The following is a 20,075-nucleotide window of genomic DNA, read 5'->3' as shown; positions in this document are numbered from 1 at the left end:
GTCTCGAAAAGTTTTATTATTTATCAAAATACTTGAATCATTTTTAAAGACTCAAAATCAATGTGAGATAAAATTTTGTATTTTATTAAATTATGCCAGAAACAAAATTCGATATTAAAAATACAAAAAAACTGGTTTTTTTTAAAGCAAATAATATTTTTTTAGATGTTGCAAACACTCTTTAGTTGAGAACCAATAGCCAAAATATGTCGAATAGCAAATTTCAACCGACCCACACGAGCTGTAAAACTAAATCCTGAAAATTGAAAACGATGCCAAAGACCATCATTTTCTAAAAGTACGACGAAAACATAAATTGAAAATGGTTGCCGCAATGTAAAAGAGGGTTGACTTCCTTATCAAATGGCCACCATTGGACACAAACTGTTTTTTCCCTTGACCAAAGAGTCAAACAGCCTTCGGACCAATACTGCTTATTAATAAAGGCACAACTTTCATTTTTAAAAGGTAATTAATTAACAAGTTAAAAGCCAAAAAGTATGCTTTTTTTCTTTTTTAAAATAGTTGAAACGGTAATAACAAATGCATCACGGAATCCTGTCATTTTCATTAAAAAAAATTAAAAATAATTGTTGGATCTCGTTGTTTTCTCTTCCATCATTCTCATGAAAACCACGTACCATATTTCATACGATAACAATCATTTTCAGATATAGATAACTATCAATCACTATTTTCTCCCAAGGCTATGGAGTTGAGCCCACCTCCCTTAATCTAAATATGAATGCAACAAAGGAAGAACATGAAAAGAACGTGTTTCCTCTGAATAACGTAGTTTTAAACTTTTCACACAAACACACATATACCATACGTACCCTGCATGTAGAAAAACACTCCGTGCCTAGAATAGAATGGAGTTTCATTACACTACTCGTAGTGATATCAAGATAGATGGAAATTCTCTGCATACAGAATCCCACACTTAAAACAACTGTTTTCAAAATCAAGCAACATAAGTCTATAGAACAGCAGCCGGCAGACTCTCGTCCACACAATCAAGCGTGGAAAGCCTTTAACTACCATCCAAGGCAATCCACCAACTGAAGCTACACAAAAACAGACTACTATCAGGTATCTTAACTACTGTATCATTCCACATGAATAATTCATCGAATGTAAAACACCTCCTTCAATGGCGGAAAAATAAATGACAATAAATCAAGCATCGGTAATTGACGACGTTTAGACAGCACAATATTAGATGTCTAAACAGGTACAGTAACCCATAATGGCCAACGATACCATTGAAACAACTAGAGAAATGGTAGGGTAATGCTGTAACTTACTTACAGCATGTGAGAATAGCTTCTCCCAACTAACGGAAAAAGCATAATACAACAAAACAGAGAAAAACCCTCGTGATGCAGACTACAGTCTACACAGAATTCGAATCTTGTTGCTTAAGACATATCCTCACTTCCTCTTTCTCTTCAATGTAACTAGCAGTTTAGATTCACAACAGACAAATACATCTTAACTCAATCATGAACACAATCCATAATAAATTGAAGGAATTAAAGAACTATGGCAATCGACTCCCAAATATCACTCTGTTGCCCATTGCGAAATGTTACTCATGATAATAAATACATGAAACATATATAGTTCCACACATTGGCGATATAGTACATGTACAAAATTATTACAGTATATCTCAAAGAGGTGTGAATACCTTCCTCTCACAACAGATCGTGTCCAATACACTTACACCAACAGTGAAGAGCACATCAGCAAGCTGAAGGTAGAAGTCGAAGTATTCTTGAAAACAAAAAGGATACCTGTCACCATAGTACTGCATTTCTATGTACTTTTTCTTCTCATGTGGTGCAGAATAAGGGGTGTTCCTTCAAACAGATCCAACAAATAATTCTCTAAATCCTCAGGAGAGTATTTAATGTATTTTCCAGCATGCCTCCCACTCTCTAGTTGACTCCCAAACCTTCCCAAGAATGATCGATATGCTGGAATCACTTTTTCCGAAATGGATATACGGAGTTCCTCTCTAAGCTGAGGATCTGGAACCTTCCAAGCAGTCTGAATCCTATAGGTATCTTCAAAACAAATATTGAAGTTCTTGAATCTTTCTTTCAAAGCCACCTTTGCTGCACTGCTTGAGCTCCCGCCGATCCCTTCATCTTTCAAACAAGATAAGACCTTGGTCCATGCTGCTCTAAGATAATGTGTAGCATGTTGCCGAATCAGGCCTCGTCGTTTCTTAATCCAGTTATCACCCAATGCGTTTCGGAGCTCTGAGTCCTTCACTTTTTGTACAATGTAAAGTATGTTGTTCATCAGAAAAATATACTGCATCGCACCATCCTCATACATTCTCGATTTTTCCTCGAGATTTGATTCCAAAGAAGTTATCAATGCCAAGAGGCGCTGAGCAATGAGAGACATGCTAGTCTCCAAATGATCATTTTTCTCTTTTTCCAATCCTGAGTTATCCTCCACAGTCTCCAATAGTGAATTAAGTGTATCACTATAATCCACAAGCAATTTTGTGTAATTCATAACATATCTAGTGAGTGGATGAATCTCACCATTCTGCATCGGCTTCCTCGAAGCCTCCCCCTGAACAGCATTCTCAAACTCCACAAAAGTCCCAATTGCAGCCTCACCCAGGGCATCTAACACTCCCTTTGCCTCACTACACACCATATCGCCTGCATCTTCATCCATAAAAAGTGCCTGTAAATCTGGTAAAACCGCAGCCAATGCATCATACATATCAAGAATCCTAAACAATTTTTCAGCGGACCTTCTCCCAACTGCAACCGCCTCTCCGAAATTTAAAAACTGCATCACGCATCCCTTAGATGTTTCCAAGAAGCAAACTTCCTTGATCAAATCAGACCCTGTAAAAATTTGATCACATAAACGTTTCTCACCAGATAAAAGACCCCGAACAACTAATTTAACTGCTGGAATCCACTTCCTCATCTTATCATCCAAGGATCGCCATTTCATCCTCTGTACGTCCTCAATGCTCAATTTCTCCACTCCAAGAATCACCAAACACTCGTCAAGAACATCACGGCGAACACTACAATACACCTGGCAGCATTCCTTCTCGTAACCAGATCGGATCATCCGATCTGCGATCTCCCTCAGATCAATCACTGCGTCGGGATGGATCAAATCGAAAGATGACATATCATCCACACCAAAGCTAATGCCCCTGCCGTGACCGTTATGACTGTACCTCCCGCTGCTGACATCTTCAATATTTTCATTCACGTCATCGTTGAAAAACTCAGTACCAGCGATAGCAATCGCAACCGAAGAGGAAGAGATCGAAGATCGATGAAGACGCTCGGTGTCAAGTGCGACGGTGTTGCGGATCAGGATATGGCGAAACTCATCCTCCAAACGAGCCATTGCAAGCTGGAGCGCGGTCTCCGCTCGGTCCATCACATCGTCGGCGGAATCTGCGGCACGCGGATTGAGGTTGATTTCCTCGGTCAAATGGATGATCTCGTCAACTGCAACCAAGTAATCGTCCGAAAATGAGGTGTCTGCTTCGTTCAGAATGAACTGCTCGGCTGCCACGAATCGTGGGTCAACAACGGCGTTGGATGTGTTATCATCGGATGAAACGAAGGTGGAGAGAGTGGATAGACGGTTATCGAAGGAGGAGAGGATTAAAAGCATATCATCGGTGTCGGATGTATTGTGTAGGCTCTGCACAATCCGCTGCGCGGTGGCCAACACCTTATCCTGGCCTTCAGTCGCCGCCGCCATGCGTTCTTCCCCTCCGAGGCGATGCTGGTTGTGTACGTAAAGATTAGATTTGTGAATTAGGGCTTACAATTGGGGACAATGGGAAAGGAGATGTTACTTGTATTTTGTACAGCAAAGGCAAGGGAGGGGCCTAGTTCCTAATTTTGGTGTTGATGACGTGTCAATTCTTTTCATTTTATTTATTTATTTATTTATTTTAGATATAGATAATAATAATAATAATAATAATAATAATAATAATAATAAATTTTTTTTAGTTCATTGGATAATAATTTATCACAAAACTCGAGACTATCTCACAGATTAATTTTATGATACGAATTTTCAACTCTACCCAACTCATGAAAAGTATTATTTATGTAAAAAATATTATTATACTGACATAAATCCGTGAAAACATCTCACAAAACAAATACTTATAATCTATATTATGTTTTTCAATAAAAGTCTTTTACAATAATTAATTTTTATGATGAAGATATACTAAAAATATCAGTATCAAATTATAAAAAAAAGGATCATATTTAAAATCTAATTATTAAAATATATACATAATTCTAATGGATTAATATATGCCTACTTTATCAAGCCATAAATTCACTCTACAATATAATAAATTTCGAATTTATTGATGGAATTTAGATGGTCTCAATGCTACAAATATATAGATTAATTTATGCAAAAAATTATTATTACATAAAATGCATCGTTAAAAAAAAAACAAAAAAAGAAGCTAAAAGTAAAAATGTGAGTTTGCAGTTTGTTGACATAGGATCTTTGTAATTATCGCGATATATCTTCAATTCATAAATAAAATAAAGAAAAGGGCAAAGTAGGAAGAATCGGATAAGAAATATTTTATTAAAAAAAAAGATGGTGTAATCTTTCTCTTGGAAATAAAATAGGATTTTATTTTGGATGTGCAATTACAAAAAGACACGATTTAGTGATATACATATATAAATTTGACCAAGTACACAAAAATTTAAATAAAAAAAAATTGTACACAGATGGAAGCAACTGACTTTCCCAACTGCTCATGAAGACAAAACCAAAACCCCTGTTTGAATGAACAAATTTGTATAAAAAAAAAATTAATGACTTTTTTTTAAAAAAAAATTGAGATTTGAGATGGGAGAGACTGGACGACTCTAGTTTTTAGTCGTTTAGTTTATTTGGCGGCTAGATTAATAAATTATTAGCTAACGGAGACAAGACACATGATTTGCATACATGAATCGTGATCATTGATATATCAAGTTGATTCATAAATTTTTTTTATATTTTTTAATTATTATTTGGATAACTATAACACAATTATATTAAATATTAATTTATAAAGAAAATATGTGAATTTTTTAATTTTTAAAATGAATTAAATATTGCCGTTATTGGTAAGTTCTATGAAAAATATTATTTATGTAAATGGATATGATATTTTCGTAAAAACTAACTGACGTCACAAAATCAGACCAACTTTTATATAGAGTATAGATATGCACAATATCTTGCTCTGTCAGCATTTGGCAATTGATCATTACAAAATATTAAAAACTTACGCGTAGTCTCATTCTTGATTGTAGCACTAAATGACTCCAAGAGTTGATCCAACTGTATATTAAAGGGATTTCAAGTGGGTTTTACACATCATTATGTTGTATATGACGCAAAATATAGGACATGAATCTTAAGAGTACTGTGTTTTTTTATTGAAAAAAAACTTGTAAGTTTGATGAAATCGTTCCTTATTTCATTATACAACCAATTCACCAAGAATATATTTCCAGGAAACAGCATGAAATGAAATTTTAAGTTACAGATCAATGTATAAATTTGCATTTAATTCTACAATCATTAAGCAGTTTATACAACACACTAGGCTACAAAATTATTCTTATATTTTTTTACAGTTTTTCCATTCCAACAGTTAGCATAAACAAGAAACATCGATGCCTAAGTCGCATAAAGATATTTCACTGTTTGGTTGATAACAATCAAGGGATGTTTGTTGTTCATGTTTTTCAATAGAATGGCCATCTCCCCTTTGTTGCTTCGAAAAATTAGCTGTACAAACTGCACTTGCCGATCATTTGGATGCATTCGTCTCGAAATCTGATAAGATCTTGTTCATATCCTCAAAATACGGCCAGCTCTTTTGCATTTTCATCTCACTCTTACTTTCCTGTCGAAACAGAAATAGCAGACCAATTTCAGAGAGATTTTCTTGGCATGTAAAGCTTCTATTATGGATAATTCATCTAAATAAAAAAGAAAAAAGGAAACCTCGTATTTCTGAACTAGAGACGTCCACAAAGATTTACACTGTCCTGGACTTCGAGTAATTCCTTCAGACGAGAGATTTGAAGATATCTCTTCCCAAAGAGCCATTCGCCCCCTGAGGACTTGGAACCTGCTGTGAAGTTCCCCACGGATTTTGATGAGTTTCATCACTTCTTCGGGTTCCCATTTGTTCCTTTTTGCAGGTGTAGTAGTTCTTAGACTAGAATTGGGCAGGCCAGAATCGAGTTTACTGCTTTTTTGTTCGGTTTTTTCTTCGTGTTCCTCTTCTGGAATCAAATCTCCGTTCCCTTTGGATTGATCGAGAACTGATAAGGTTAAAAATGACTCCCAGAAATCTTTAGACTCATCAGCAATGAGATTACTCTCAGGCAAGTCAGTATCAGACATCATTTCGTCTTCGTGAAGAACTATGTCATTATTAACTGCAAAAAAAAACATACATTTCCAAAAGTTTGGGAAATCAAATCAAATTTCACAAGGGTAGTATTTGGATTGAAGGATTTGGCTTTGAGAAAATGATTTGAGGGAAGTATTTCAATGTGATTTCATTTGTATGAATTTTAAATCCATTACATTATTAGTTAATAAAGAAGTTAAAACATAACATGAAGATTTCAAATTCATGTATTTCAAGAGTGCCCAAACAATTTGGACACATTTGGATCTAGGATTTGAAATTCTGACTTCAAAATTCTCTCATCCAAATGCACCTAAAAGGTTTTGATAAATCTAAATCAACAAGTATGCTTCCAAGAACTATAAAATAGAATCAAACATTAGCTATTTTACCCAAAGAAAAACTAAAAAAATAGTGCGACTAAGTTATCTTAAGTCATATAACGACACCCCTACCGTGTTTCGACTTTTGTACCACATAGGCAATCAAATCTCACAAGGGGAATTGTTGCTTTCCAACATGTATCAAGTAAAATATATGTTTGATAAATTATGCGATACATCTAATTATCAGTTTTATATCCATTTCTTTATAACACCATAAAAATTTTGTGATATAATTTTTACTACTCTATACCTATCATGATCCCAAGTATATCCTAAAAAAATAGGATCGTGCTTTTAATCCACAAGAACTCACTAGAAAAGGAAGTAACTTGAGTAAGGGGAAAGAGAAACAAATATATAAGGCTGGAGTTGGTAATAGGAAAGACATTCTAGCAGATTGATTGTTTGGCTAACTTTGTGCTAGGGTAGGGAGAGAGGAGTGCCTTTCTTCTTGTAAAGGATTTGACCCTTGGCTGGGTGTTTCACTCAGATTATTATAGTTCTTGTTTCTTTGAGTCACTGTAACTGTGCGACAGTGTTCTTGATTCACTATTTTCTAAATATCAGTTTGTATTCTCTCTAGTTTGTATTGTGGTCATATCAATACCATTGAATTTCAACCCCACGCCTTCCAACCACCTATTAGATTTAATGCACAATGATCAAAGATAACAGACCTAACCCTAGAAGTTCGTAATGAACAAACAAGTATTTGGTCTACAACTTTGAAAACAGAATATTGTTGAATAAAGAAGTGGTAAGCAAGAATAAAACATTACCTTCCAATTCTAGTTCTCTTGTGTTTCTCAAAATTGCATGGCCATTTCCATCTTCCTCGAGTAAATCAATAGGTTGTCTCTTATTTTTCTGCCCATCGACCGATTTTCTCAAAGTTGAAACCTCAGAATTAGTATGCCACTTCCCAGATAGTTTGACATTGATCTCATCAGCTAAAACTGCAGCAGGATTTTCAAAAGCAATTGCAATGACTTCAGGTCTTTTGCTGCTGTACTTCCTCACAATTTTTCTCAAAACTTCAGAAACCGTTCTTTCCATGTGGGCCAGAGGGCAATTTACAGGACAGCTTGACAGTGAAGCATGCGCCGCTTTATGAAGAGCGTCTAAGAGTTTTCCTTTGTCAAGCCATAAGCATCGTGTAGTAATTCTTATTTTTCCTTTTAAAGTCTTTTCGACTGAATCATCCATAGCTTGAGGGCGCAAAATTTCCATACTACGTAACAGAAAAAAAATTGTTATCGAGCATAAACAAAGTCAACAAAGTTGTTTTTTTGCTCCCCTCAAAAGAAAGGCACACCTGACAACTATAATACCATCAAAAGCTATCCTCATTCTTTCGTCAATGCACAGTTCAGCTGCCGTACCAAATGCTTTGTCACCATCATTGTACATCAACTACAGGATCAAAGTTAGACAGCAGAATGTTTTGATTTCTTTAAATACAAGAGCATGTTTGCCTGACATAGCGAGAGATGGAGAGAGAGAGAGACCTGCAGATTCTGTTTACCTAGGGAAGCAAAGCCGTTTGACAGGACCCTTCTGTTCTTCAAATGTGACACACCCAGCATTTCACCGTTCTTTATAACCTGAAAGGACAAAGCAAGTGAAAAAGGAGCCCAGTAGATATGATCCAGAGAGAAATTTAAAACGTTTTGATCAAATGATGATGATCATTTACTGACAAGAGGGAAATAATGAGGCCACTCTATATAAAATTAAGCCAAAGAATATGAAAAGTTTTGAGGAAAAAAAATCTACCAGGAGAAGAAAGATTTTAACTGAAATAGGTTACTTACTGCGGTATGCCGAATGCCAGTTGACTTCCCAAGCATTTCATGCTCTCTCAAGAATAAGAGTTCTCCATGAATGGGTAGAAAGTGTTGTGGCTTAACAATTTTTAGCACTTCTTCCTTAAAAAACAAATAATATTAAATTCACAAAAAGTGAAACAAAAACATAGTGGAGCCCACAATATGTACAATTTATCTTGCAAATTACGGGGAAAAAACAGTACTATAAAATAATTATTACAAGAAACTAGCAAAATCACCCTAATGTTATCTGGTTTCTCATGTGACAACAATTTCTAGTCAATTCCTAAAAAGCTTGGCGTGGATATGCAAATTATGAAACAAAAAGAAAAAAAACAACAATCTCAGGATGAAGAACATCCACTGATCTACATTTTAAAATCCCAAGACCAAGAATATGGTCAGATATCCCCATGGGATAAATTATAGAGTTTTCCTAATTTTTTTTCTTCAAGTAAAACTAAATCAGCAGCAGCATTTCATTTGTTTGCAAGAAAATGCAAAAGTGGATAATCAGAATAACATGCAAACAGAAAGGAGAATAAATGTGCCCTCTATGGTTCTAACAGCATAACATTATAGGCATGTTATGAGACCAGAATGTTCGAGAATAGCTTCTGAACTTATCAGAGTTAAACACAATACGCCAGGCATCATTATGACAAAAAATAGAAATTCCAAAGAGATTCTTGTAAAGAAATGAAAACCATACCAGTTCTTCACGATAGGCATGACCAGATGTATGCAGCATTTCATTTTTTCCCATCACTATTGTCGATCCAATTTCAGATACACGATTTAGCATTTTCATTACTCTCGTCTCATTACCTGGGATTACCTATATTAATAGGGTTTATTAAGCAGTATCTATGGAAAAATGCTAAAACAAATTTTTTTAAATATACAATCAACCATACAAGGTTCAAAATATTAAAAAATGGCAATTTGTATAAGCTGATTCTCCTACACTGTTTTCACGTAAGTAAACACTATCTCTATCAGTTGCACTAGTTTAATTCACAGATGACCAACATTTTGTGGATAGCGCACAGAAATACAATTGCGCTAGCATAACAAAGCATCTGATAACAATATTAGAAGCATTTTTCTGTTAGTTTAATTCACAGATGACCGACGTCTTGTGGATAGTTGATGCCAAAAGCACAAAAATACAAGTGTGCTAGCATAACAAAACATCTGATGATAATATTAGAAGCATTTTTTTTGTTTTTCATTTTTTGGTTTTCACAGGGCATCGAAACCCCCTCTAGAAATTTGTGAAACAATATAAATGAATGATGCAACCGATTTACAAACCACAAATGCTCATTCACAATCAACTCGCTGTGTCACACCGATTGTCTCATAAAATCCCTTACTCGAGAACCAAATTATGTCGTGTCCACACCATCTTATTTTCTTCACTTTATTCACGCTGACGGGTTATTGTGCGACAACACATTGTTACATTTGCCTGCATTAACCCAAAATATGAAAACTATTGACAAGTCAGATTCATTACCTTCGCAGAATATAAAATCAAATCGTCTTTGTTCAACTTGAGAGAATGACTACTTCCATATGATGCAAGATTCAGCGCAGCACGTGGTTCAGCCTGAAGAATAATAAATCATTCACTAGTCTCACAATATGGAATGAAGCATAGGAAATAACCCAAGCATAATGTCAGCAGTAACCCACTTGAGAACCAGTTGTGACAATTAGCAAGTCTTTTGGGGCATAAGCATCAATATCTTCCACTTTCAACTGCACACCAAAGTTATCTCAGGAGGCATTGGGGAAATGACAATACAATGAGAACAAAGAGATCATAATCGTCAATTTGGGGAAGAAGAATCAATCTTGCCCTTTATTTTAATATTTTCATGTGTCCATAAGCTAAATTTTCAGATCTGCGGAACTTAACATTTTCTATCCAAAAATTAACATCCAATTTCATGGTCGGGTGACATACGGAGAAGGGAAAACCCAAATAACACTGAATAACTAATTTGTTCATGATAACACATCGACATAATATTTTTAAAAAATTATGATAAAAATTTGAGCAAATGATATATTTGATGCCAATTGTAGTTGCTTGTCATTCCGCCTCACTTTGCACCAAAGATTAACACAATTTAGTGTTGAAAACACAACGAAACCAGTCACAAAAATCTCGAACTTTCTCACAGCCATCCTTAAATTGTAAATGGAGCAAAAAAAAATGATTCACAATTTCTCATACCAATTAAAGAGAAAAACAAATCAATCTAAAGTTCATCATAAAGCAAATAACATGCCAGGACTGCTGGCACATGTTTAAGGTTTAGACATGTTATCCCGTCTTGGGCCCATTGAAGAGAAACATCAAGAAAGACTCTGGCATAATCGACTATTAACAACTACTTGATCCAATCAAAATTGCAATAATTTTATCCTTCAATCTAATTCCCAAAACAGATGAAAAAGATTATTTGATTGATTTCATGTCATTTTAGTAATTTTAAGTCCATGACATTTTAGTTCATACTCGTGCCCTAGGTTATGTGACTATGTCACATCGTGAAAAAAGAAAATCAAAATATATACCATAGATCCACCTAAAATCCAATTTGGAAGAGATATTTGTAAACCACAATTAATGTAAAAAGCCATTACCAAAGTTGATGGATCGATGGGTGCCTTTCCATCTCTCCATGCAGCATCCAGGTACGTCCTCAAGGACATACCAACAAACACCTAAAAAATGGATGATCATGTCGTCTCAATGAACTTTTCAGAGTGGGCCAAAGGAAGAGAAACATTAAAATAAATTTGGAGCATACCAGCTTTCGGCCAGTTAAATCAGCTGCCGCTTTTACACTTCCCAAGCGGTGAATATTTGACGCAAACTGAGTGGTTATTACCCTTCCTGTGGCAGATGAAATATGCCTCAACAATGAATTAGCCACAACTGTCTCGCTAAGTGTCCTTCCAGGAGAGAGTACATTTGTCGAATCACTCATCATCTGCAAAGCAGTATATGGATAACAAATTGCATTTCATGTCATCTTCTAAGAGAAATTTGTTGGGGCATCACTATACCATTGTATGAACCAATGCAAAAGTTTCTGACTTAGCACTTTTAACCAATTATCCTGACAAATGATAGAAACCACCAGTGGAAGTCAAGCCTGGGACCAAGTTTGAGAATCATAACCAGGTTCAGAGGTGGTGCACACTACCCATTGCTCTCGACGTCAAAAATACATCAAATCATTTTTTCCTCATTTCCTGGGTTTTCTTTCCTAGTTTCAATTAGTTCACACCATCCTAAGCAGGACATTACAGTAAAACACTGAGTCTAGGACAGCTTTTACTTTTCTGCTTTAGTTATGTATCACCATTTAAGGAAATTCAAGCGTCTTTTAAAGTCGAGGAAAAAAAGGGTAATTAGCAACACCATTTCAGGACTGTGCAACTTTAGATGATCGCAATTATTATGCTAAGGCAACCCAAGTAACTTATTAAAAGCATTCAGGTTAATCCTTGGCCACATAAAGTCAAATACTCCAGCAATTATCAGAAACCTGAGTGACAAAAAACAGTGCAAAAGTAAAAAAACATGCTTATGAAGATAATATCTGCTCTTTGATCTGAGTTTTTTTGCTGCTTGATGCAACAACGGTATTTAGAAAATTCTCCATTGCACAAAAGGACGGGAATCAAGGTAAGATTAACTCTAAAAAAAAACATATTCATAGCTTGATGCACCCATAAATGAAGTCCATATGACCTGATCCTATACTAACCTATGTTTACTATAAAAAATTTATTGTCCATTATTAAGCCTAAAATTCAAACATTTGGTTAACTTTATTGGCTAAAACCCAATTGCAATGGTACAGATCTGAGTCAAAACCAAAAATACAGACTCATCATCTACGCATGTATGTAATAACTGTGGAATCCAACTTAGCCTCCAATTGGCTTGTTTTGACATATTTACTTCTTCTCGGGCAGTAATGCGGTATATTCAAATTTTTTAAGTGAACCTTAAGGTCTCCAAATTAAAGTAATATTTTACATACAAATACAATCATTTAATTCATTTTAGACAAAATATGTTTATTGTCCAACACCAGGAATATTTTTCTGGCAATCAAAAGACATTCTTTGCCACAAAATAAAGAGCTCTGCTCATTCAATATACAAAGATCTTTGACTCTGAATTTGAGTTCTTTTATACATATTAAATAGGGAATGATTAGACATAGGGCAAGTGCTCACCAAAGTTACTCCTTCCTTCGAGAGCTCTTCCAATGCCACACGATCAAAAACTTTCCCATCCAATGGAGACTCGTCTATCTGTCAAATGTAAAATCAATATTGAATAATGTTTAAAGTAGATAGAAATAAGAATAAGGAAAATAAGCACACAAAAAAAAGAAAAAAAAAATCACCTTCCAATCTCCCGTATGAAGAATAGTACCATCAGCACAGCGGAAAACCAACCCAGAACAATCAGGAATCGAGTGTGTGACTGTAATTGGTTCGACTTCAAATGGTCCAGCAACAAATCTTCTCCGTGTCTTGAAAACATTTAGCCTAGATGGAATCAAAATCCCAAACTCCTTTAGGCGCTTTTTGATAAGCTGCATGGATCAAAAAGGAAAATTAGAAAGAGAACGCGTGCAGGTTTTGTATAAGTGGAAACACTTGGAATTTATTAATAGTCCTTAACCAATCAATAATAAACAATAAATTACCCCAGGCAAGATTATAAAGGAGTTTTGGTCCTAAGATAACTTTCTACAACATATAAGGTAATTTCTGAAATTTTCTAAGATAAGGAAAAAATATCAACATGATATGACAGGAGTGTTGGAGTGAGGATCGTCATTGTTCTACCCCATATCCTAGTTTAACAACAAGGGGATTATTGTTAATTCACATCTATCCCAGTTAGCCATCTATCTAATCATTGTGATTAATGATACAGTGGTATAAACGAAGTAGACATCACATTAATCATGTCAACATGGGATTCCCTTAATGTGAAACAAGAACAGAAAAACTCCATTGGCACATAAAACCAGAATAATAACAAACCTCCATCGTGAAGGACGAAGCAAATATTGGTGTGTGAGCATCCAAAGCTGGGATGACCTGCAAACATTAAGACGTCATTATAAAAGGGTTTTGCGAAAAAGTGCAAAAGGAACAAGATATGCATCTCAATGCCAGCAGACATTTAACGTGTCTTACATCATTCTCAAAGGCTACCTTGGCACAATATTCATATCATAGACATTTGCCCAGTCATAAACTGAGAAAATAAAACCATATACTATTCATCTGCCTTGAAAGACAAAAAAAGAAGAATAAAGCGAGAAAAGAAGTGATGGTGACAAACATTGCAAGGTCTCTCGCTAGCATAATCTATATTCAAAAACATGTTATCTACTGAAATGAACAGGATAGTATTGTGAATAAACTGTTACTGTACAAGCCTAAAAAACAATGGAGTCAGCAAAGCATGCTCCTTTTTAAACTAAACATAAAGCAAATGAATATACACTGCTGCAGGAGCAGCAGAATGGGATACCAGATAAAAGAAAATCACTGGTTTTCAGAGTCTAATTGGGGTTTTGTTTAAATAAAATCAACTTTTTACTCGCATTCACATATAAAACTCTATGGATGAATTATCCATTGAATACTAAAATTCAGAATTCCTAGTGTGAAAAGTATTATGAATACTAAATTTCAAGAGGCAGAATAGAAACTTTACCCAAGGCAACGCACCAATGTGATCTTCATGCCCATGTGTAATTACTACTGCTTCAATTTTGTGACTCCATTTTTTGATAAAAGTGGTATCAGGAATAATCTTCTGGACACCAAGTTCATCGTAGCTGGAATTAAGAACATGATTAACATAAAATTTGATCAGAAAATAAGTGTAAACGAAAAAGATAAAAAATATGCGCATGTGACAGAAGAGAGTTTCAATATCCACAATTTTCTGAAGTCTTGGAATTTGTCTGGTTTAATTGTTTCGCCTTCCGAAAAAGAAGAAAGCCAGTTTTCTATTCTTAAAGAAAGGACAGTAATTATGAAAGAACAAGAACAGGACCAAGACAGAAAAAATTCCTCATGCGACAAGCATCAGCTTCAAGAATGGTGAATATTCAGGTACTCTGTAATATGGGAACTTACTCTGGGAACATTACACCAGCATCAATCAAAATATAACGATCATAATTTCCAACTAGCATGCAGTTCATCCCAATTTCTCCAAGACCGCCTATTGGTAGTATGCGTAAAGGAGGTCCATCAGATCCTTCGGAAAATTGCTCCATCTTGCGTTGAACAGAATCCTCCATACTCTTTCCAAGTCCTTCTGTTCTCCCTGACCTTCCGCGAGGTACTTTGGAACTACGGGCACCTGAAAAAAGCACTATTATTTCATTAAATAGTGAACTATAACACAATCACATTGTGGATAATAGTGTTAACTCAAAATTTCTAAATTATCCTAATTACAAGACCGAGTAATGGTGACAAACAAATAGCAAATGCTCGGTGATTGTCGCGAAAAAGAATGTGATACCCTAATTACGAGACCGATTAATGGTGAAAAACAAATGCCAACACCACTGCAACTCTATCTGTCATCAACTCATTCCCCTTTCTTGATAAACGATACAGCAAAAAAAGAAATGGGGTTTGGGCCAACCTTTTTGTCAATATAATCCCCATTACAATGTCGAATCACATATCACAAAGTAAAATGCGTCCATGCCGTATTTTGTGAAGCATAACACAGAATTAAAAACAAAAAAACAAAAAAAAAACAAAGACTTCGGCGAATTTTATCAGCATACGCTTTATAGAAGGAGATGATGCACAACAAGAAATGGAGTTTCTTCCGGGTTTTTCTTGATACCATAAGAGCTTGTGGGTACATACAGGAATTACACCCAAAGAAGCCATTCCTGAACAATACAAATATACAATCACTTGGACTTATGCAAGTTTTCCTATATCTGGAGCCTTTCAATCCAGAAAGAATGAGAGCTGGGGCAGCAAAATCCAAAACCCTGAACTTCAAAATGCTAGAGTGCGCGTGTACGCGCAGGGTTTAAGCGATTTGTGATGCGGGAACAATAGCTAATATCCGTTGCTTATCATCAACAAAATAAGAAAAGGAGAGGAAAAAGGAAAAATACTGGAAAATGGACCTGCACCTGACGTCATATGTCGCATCTATGTGATAAGCGTTTGTAAAGAAATCAAATCTCAATAAATATATAATATAAATAAAATTATTAATTTAATGAGATTCGATTTTTCCATCAGTTCGATTTTGATATATATAATCCGAAACCGAACAAAATAAACTTCAGTTTTAACATTTATATCTGGATCACAAAATTCGACTTTCAGTTGAGTGTTTGGTTTTTTTGATTTGGATTTTCGATTTTTTTGGTTTTATCCGAAATTTGAACAATCTTTAACAATTTCGGGTCAAATCCGTTGAGTTGGTTAACTGCTCGTTGACCACAGGCCAGCCGACTTCGATTTAGGTTTGGTTCAAAACCATCGTGGATAGGTCTACTTTCGTCAACTCCAAGTCCAATATGTTTAAGATATTTTATTATGGCAAAAACTTGTGTGAGACGGTCTCACGGGTCATATTTGTGAGACAGATCTTTTATTTGAGTCATCCATTAAAAAGTATTTCTTTTATGCTAAGAGTATTACTTTTTATTGTGAATATGGTTAGGGTCTCACATGAAACACACTTTTTTATTATTGGTCTAAAATTTATTATTTAATCGTGCTTTGAAAAAAATGATAATAATAATAATAATAATAGATAAAATGATAATAAATAGGAAATGGGTGGATATAAAATAAATATTTTGATATGCTATTTAGATGCACCGGAAAACCTAAACCCTAAACCCTAACTTCAATAGACAGCCCCTCGCCTCCAGCAATCCGTCGCGTACGATATTCCTGTGGGGATAGAGAGGGAGAGGGAGGGAGTGATGGCTCTGTACGTTTTGTACGAGTCGGCTTCCGGATATGGGCTGTTCTTGGCGCATGGGATTGATGAAATTGGGCTGAATACGGAGGCTGTTAGGTCCTCTGTATCAGACCTGAACCGGTTCGGGAAGGTTGTAAAGCTGGCCGCTTTTAGCCCTTATGAGTCCGCGCTTGATGCTTTGAACCAATGTAACGCAATATCTGAAGGTAAAAAAGGCTTTGGTTGCTTTCAATTTTCGGAGTGTTGTCATTGCTGGTGAGAAATAGTGTATTTTTTTTATGTGGTTAATGCGAGATGTAATCATATCCGCATCCAAGAAATTCAAGGCGCTAGCAGGTAACATCAATTAGAGGGTTTTAGAAATAGGAAGGAGGGAATAGAGTGTTGTGCAATAGACCTTGTTGTATGTTGGCCTCCTGTGCCTTTTTAGTGAATTGTGTTCTTTTTCATATACGGCAAAGGAAAATGTGACACAACGCATGACTGAGTTTTTTTTTGTGTGTTTTATTCTCTTGGAAGTAGGAAGATTTCTTGTTTTTATTTTAAAATGCAATTGCTGAAGCATGAACTAATATTGTTTGTTTGCTTGTTATGTGTGTTAAGGACAAATGACTGAGGAGCTGAGGAATTTTTTGGAGCTCACCCTTCCAAAAGTCAAGGAGGGTAAGAAGCCAAAGTTCAGCTTAGGAGTGGCAGAGCCAAAGCTTGGTTCAAATATTTATGAAGTAACTAAGATTCCGTGCCAAAGCAATGAGTTTATTCTCGAGATTGTTCGAGGTGTGCGGTTACATTTTGATAGATTTATTGAGAACCTTAAGGTTAGTCATTATCAATGCTTTTTTCTTAATTTGAATACCTTGCTGTGTATTTAAAAATCATGTATTTGATTATCTTTAATCATTTTATATGTAAATAGTCTGGTGATCTGGAGAAGGCACAACTTGGACTGGGTCATAGTTACAGCAGAGCAAAGGTGAAGTTCAATGTGAATCGTGTAGACAATATGGTTATTCAGGCTATCTTTCTCCTTGACACTCTTGATAAAGATATCAATTCCTTCTCCATGAGAGCAAGGTCAGTTTTAAATTTGGCTAGTTTGGGTGTGTTCGGAGTATGTTAATTATATACTTTAGGCCTTGCCTGTGATGACTTGGATGCTTATTAGTTTATCTGTGATCCTTTTTAGTTTTTTTTTGCTGTTGCACGCAGTAACATGCAGATGTATGATTAATTTTGGGATGTATTTTTCTTTTTCATGCAGAGAATGGTACTCTTGGCATTTTCCTGAATTAGCAAAGATTGTGAATGACAACTTTCTGTATGCCAAAGTCGCAAAATATGTGGATGATAAATCACAGTTATCTGAGGGCAACTTATCAGACCTGACGGACATGGTTGGGGATGAAGATAAAGCAAAGGAGATCATAGAGGCTGCCAAAGCATCCATGGGTACTGTTTCCTATCACACTTGGTCTGTGAGCGCATGCTGTATCTATTATTGATTTGTGTCCTTTATGTTTTCAGGACAGGATTTGTCCGAAATAGACTTGATTAATGTCAAGCAATTTGCTCAAAGGGTGATTGACCTTGCTGAGTACAGGAAAAAGCTGTACGATTATCTGGTTTCCAAAATGAATGACATAGCACCTAATTTGGCTGCTCTTATTGGTGAAGTTGTGGGTGCACGTTTAATTTCCCATGCTGGTAGTCTCACAAACTTGGCAAAATGCCCTTCTTCTACTCTTCAAATTCTTGGTGCGGAGAAGGCTCTCTTTAGGTAGTTTGACATTCGTGGCATGTGTGTTGATCATTGTTTTAATTCAGTGCTTAAAACAGTTTTAATGTTTCTTATAATTAGGTGAATTTTTTTTTCAATTTTTCATTTCCTGGATTTACTTGGTAATTTATACAGAGCGTTGAAAACTCGTGGGAACACTCCAAAGTATGGTCTTATTTTCCATTCTTCCTTTATTGGCCGTGCATCTGCTCGAAACAAAGGCCGAATGGCTCGTTATCTTGCAAACAAGTGCTCTATAGCTTCTCGCATCGACTGTTTCCTAGGCGAGTTTATTTTTATTTCACTACACATAGATTGATTTGAACTCGTCTTGTGCGTGCCATCGGGCTGTTGATGAACCGTGTGATATTTTTATGATGCAGAGAAAAATACCACTGCTTTTGGAGAAAAACTTCGTGAACAAGTCGAAGAGCGGCTAGACTTCTATGATAAAGGGGTTGCTCCTCGTAAAAACATTGATGTGATGAAATCTGCCATCACAACTGTTGAGGCCAAAGGTTTGGACACATATTCAGTTCTACTTCTCTATGTAAAGATGATATCTTGCAAATGAAATGTCAATTTATTGCATGGATAAAGATCTACAGGCCTTCAATTTCTGAATGTTCCTGGATGCTTGTTAGAAAAAAAAATTTATCATAGAAAGGAAGGAGAAATGGCCAGTTTTTGTAGCATATGTCCGTGCTTCAACGACTTAGAAAGTATCTCGTGTTTGCTTTGATCTTCATTATTTCCGTATATACACTTATAAAACCTTTTTTCATCCTCAATCTTTTATAGAGGACGAGCTTGCCACTTTTATAAATGGAGATGCTAAAGACGAGCCTAAGAGTGAAAAGAAGAAAAAGAAGGAGAAACGAAAGATGGAACAAGAGGAACGGAAGGAAAAGAATGATGCAAATGGTGAAGATGGAACTGCAAAAAAGAAGAAAAAGAAGAGTAAAGATGCAATGGCAGTTGATGATGTAGCTGCTGACGAAGGAAAAAAGAAGAAAAAGAAGTCGCGAAATGATATGAGCGAATGAACTTTGCTAAGATCTTAACCGTTTGGGAATTTAAATTTTGGGTAGCTACGATGATACCGGTTTTGCATGGGATTTCGAGTTCATGTATCAATAGTTTATGTATCGTGGTTGCTATTTGGTAGAACTTTTTATTTTGTGTATGTTATTTGGTAATAGCATATATAATTTTGCGTTGAAGTCTTCTTGGATTATTTTTCAAAATCATGGATCGTTTAAACTATATTCTGAAATAATTTCAAAACAATTCTTACTATTTTCGTATTTTCAGCTTCCGATTTTTCTTAAAAAATACCAAGATAATTTAATAGAAATTCGATGAATAAGTTCGAGGATTTAAGGGGATAGGTTAGAAAAAACTGAAATCATAAAAGTCGGTCAATTTAGATTGTCAAAAAATTTCAGTTTGTTCAATATATAGTAGTTTGATTCAGTTCTGACAAAATGTTCATCCCTAAAAACATGTACCTAATAATAATGATTGAAATGCAAGAATTGTCAGCGAACTGCAAATCTGGTCTTTATTTCTGAGCTCG

The 20,075-nt window shown here is 35.5% G+C and overlaps 3 protein-coding genes across 9 annotated transcripts; 1 reads left to right on the top strand and 2 right to left on the bottom strand.

Moving 5' to 3' along the window:
• Positions 1 to 759: 759 nt before the first annotated feature.
• LOC140837718 (exocyst complex component EXO70B1-like) lies at positions 760 to 3,861 on the bottom strand. 4 transcript variants are annotated; one of them, XR_012119436.1, is made up of 2 exons: positions 1,694 to 3,861; positions 760 to 1,067 (listed from the first exon to the last, which is right to left on the bottom strand). XR_012119436.1 is itself a non-coding variant. In XM_073203839.1 (2 exons), exon 1 carries the CDS (start codon positions 3,763 to 3,765, stop codon positions 1,822 to 1,824), a length of 1,944 nt encoding a protein of 647 aa, XP_073059940.1. In that variant the 5' UTR covers positions 3,766 to 3,861; the 3' UTR covers positions 760 to 1,067; positions 1,800 to 1,821. The 4 variants fall into 4 exon arrangements, 2 of the variants coding, with proteins under 2 accessions (XP_073059940.1, XP_073059944.1); XR_012119437.1 differs by having other exon boundaries at positions 760 to 1,061; XM_073203839.1 differs by having other exon boundaries at positions 1,800 to 3,861.
• A 1,895-nt stretch (positions 3,862 to 5,756) lies between these two features.
• On the bottom strand, positions 5,757 to 15,894 carry LOC140837687 (ribonuclease J-like). 4 transcript variants are annotated; one of them, XM_073203803.1, is made up of 17 exons: positions 15,551 to 15,894; positions 14,883 to 15,123; positions 14,455 to 14,578; positions 13,773 to 13,829; positions 13,124 to 13,315; positions 12,951 to 13,028; positions 11,507 to 11,689; positions 11,340 to 11,420; positions 10,380 to 10,445; positions 10,201 to 10,293; positions 9,391 to 9,516; positions 8,664 to 8,777; positions 8,358 to 8,453; positions 8,165 to 8,262; positions 7,629 to 8,080; positions 6,049 to 6,488; positions 5,757 to 5,947 (listed from the first exon to the last, which is right to left on the bottom strand). In XM_073203803.1, exons 1-17 carry the CDS (start codon positions 15,657 to 15,659, stop codon positions 5,852 to 5,854), a joined length of 2,646 nt encoding a protein of 881 aa, XP_073059904.1. In that variant the 5' UTR covers positions 15,660 to 15,894; the 3' UTR covers positions 5,757 to 5,851. The 4 variants fall into 4 exon arrangements, with proteins under 4 accessions (XP_073059904.1, XP_073059910.1, XP_073059919.1 ...); XM_073203809.1 differs by having other exon boundaries at positions 14,883 to 15,111; positions 15,551 to 15,892; XM_073203818.1 differs by lacking the exon at positions 15,551 to 15,894 and adding an exon at positions 15,277 to 15,295 and having other exon boundaries at positions 14,883 to 15,111.
• A 703-nt stretch (positions 15,895 to 16,597) lies between these two features.
• LOC140837677 (nucleolar protein 56-like) lies at positions 16,598 to 19,719 on the top strand. The gene is made up of 8 exons (XM_073203794.1): positions 16,598 to 16,925; positions 17,323 to 17,537; positions 17,636 to 17,793; positions 17,981 to 18,168; positions 18,244 to 18,496; positions 18,632 to 18,780; positions 18,880 to 19,014; positions 19,298 to 19,719. Exons 1-8 carry the CDS (start codon positions 16,721 to 16,723, stop codon positions 19,540 to 19,542), a joined length of 1,548 nt encoding a protein of 515 aa, XP_073059895.1. The 5' UTR covers positions 16,598 to 16,720; the 3' UTR covers positions 19,543 to 19,719.
• Positions 19,720 to 20,075: the final 356 nt, after the last annotated feature.

Source organism: Primulina eburnea, chromosome 1 (assembly GCF_022965805.1).
Source record: "Primulina eburnea isolate SZY01 chromosome 1, ASM2296580v1, whole genome shotgun sequence".
NCBI lineage: Eukaryota > Viridiplantae > Streptophyta > Magnoliopsida > Lamiales > Gesneriaceae > Primulina > Primulina eburnea.
This window is presented reverse-complemented; position numbering and strand designations above follow the sequence as displayed.